The 1,347-nt window shown below is 39.3% G+C and overlaps 1 protein-coding gene across 1 annotated transcript in view; it reads left to right on the forward strand.

Annotated features, from left to right (window-relative positions):
• Nucleotides 1–608, forward strand: part of LOC109832465 (sphinganine C4-monooxygenase 2-like) — an 8,096-nt gene extending 7,488 nt beyond the window's left edge. Inside the window, exon 3 of the mRNA XM_020399820.1 lies at nucleotides 1–608. This exon is cut by the window's left edge and continues 31 nt beyond it. Within this exon, the coding sequence (XP_020255409.1) occupies nucleotides 1–505 (505 nt within the window). The 3' untranslated portion in view covers nucleotides 506–608.

Raw genomic sequence — 1,347 nt, forward strand, 5'->3', positions numbered from 1 at the left:
CATGGCGGTCGACGCCTGGCAGTTCCTCATCGCGATGGTGGTGCTCGACTCATGGCAATACCTCGGCCACAGATACCTGCACACGAACAAGTTCTTGTACAAACACGTACACTCCTACCACCACGCCCTCGTCGCCCCCTACGCCTACGGGGCCCTTTACAACAACCCCATTGAGGGCCTCATCCTCGACACTGTCGGAGGGTCTATGGCCTTCCTTCTATCCGGGATGACCACTCGCACCAGCATCTACTTCTTCACCTTCGCGACCATCAAGACCGTCGATGTCCACTGTGCCCTGTGGATGCCGTGGAATCCCCTACAGCTTTTGTTCGACAACAACTGCGCTTACCATGATGTGCACCATCAGTTGAAGGGGAACAAGTACAACTATGCGCAGCCTTTCTTCATATCGTGGGATAAGATATTTGGGACTTACTTGCCCTATGATGTCGTCGAACGCGCCGGAGGTGGATTCGAGGTTCGGCCCGTACTCAAGACGGGCTAGTTGACTTAAGGAACGTATTTTCCTTTTACGCGTGCGTATGTATCCCATGCTGGGGGAGTGACCCTATACGTATATGACAGTGACATAGCGTACGAAAATTAATTTCTCGATGCAATTTCCTTATTTGCCCACCTAATTCTCATCGATGTGTACCAATGATAGTTTTTCTTCTTTATTTTTTTTTTAAATTCAGATTGCTTATTGGAGAAAGACGTCCACAAGCCAACATTACTGAATAGGGGACGTAATATATTAAATCTTATATCTTGACTATAACAAACTGAATTATTTAAGGTGTCAAAAAAGATATTTTTACCTCACTATTAGTTAATAATTACTTCCAAGATTACAAGGGATGTCTGTTCCTTGAAAAATCATAAGACCACATAAAATGTAGGGTAAATTACACTAAAGCCCTAAAACTTTGTAAAATCAATGCATTTATTGGGATTTAGTGTAATTTACCCAAAAGATATTGGAGATTTTCTCAATTAAATAAGTTATTGGTGGTTTACTACAAATCGCTGAAAGTATGAAAGTGACTTTTTTTGTAAGTGGGTAAACGCATCCAAGTCAGCATACAAATGACATACATTGTTTGTTTACAAAATCAAGTTATTGTTGAAAGTAGAAAAGTAAGGATGATGTGGCAACATTATTTTAATTTAATTATATATTAAAATTAATGTTTATATATAAATCACTTCTCATCTCTATTTACCATTTTGAACCATATCCAAGACCGACACCATGTACTCATAAACAGTAATTTAACAAATAAATAAATCCTAAAACAAATATACCAAAAACTAAGCAATCATCATGAATAGTTCTACTATAAT

Source organism: Asparagus officinalis, chromosome 3, assembly GCF_001876935.1.
Source record: "Asparagus officinalis chromosome 3, Aspof.V1, whole genome shotgun sequence".
NCBI classification, from domain to species: domain Eukaryota; kingdom Viridiplantae; phylum Streptophyta; class Magnoliopsida; order Asparagales; family Asparagaceae; genus Asparagus; species Asparagus officinalis.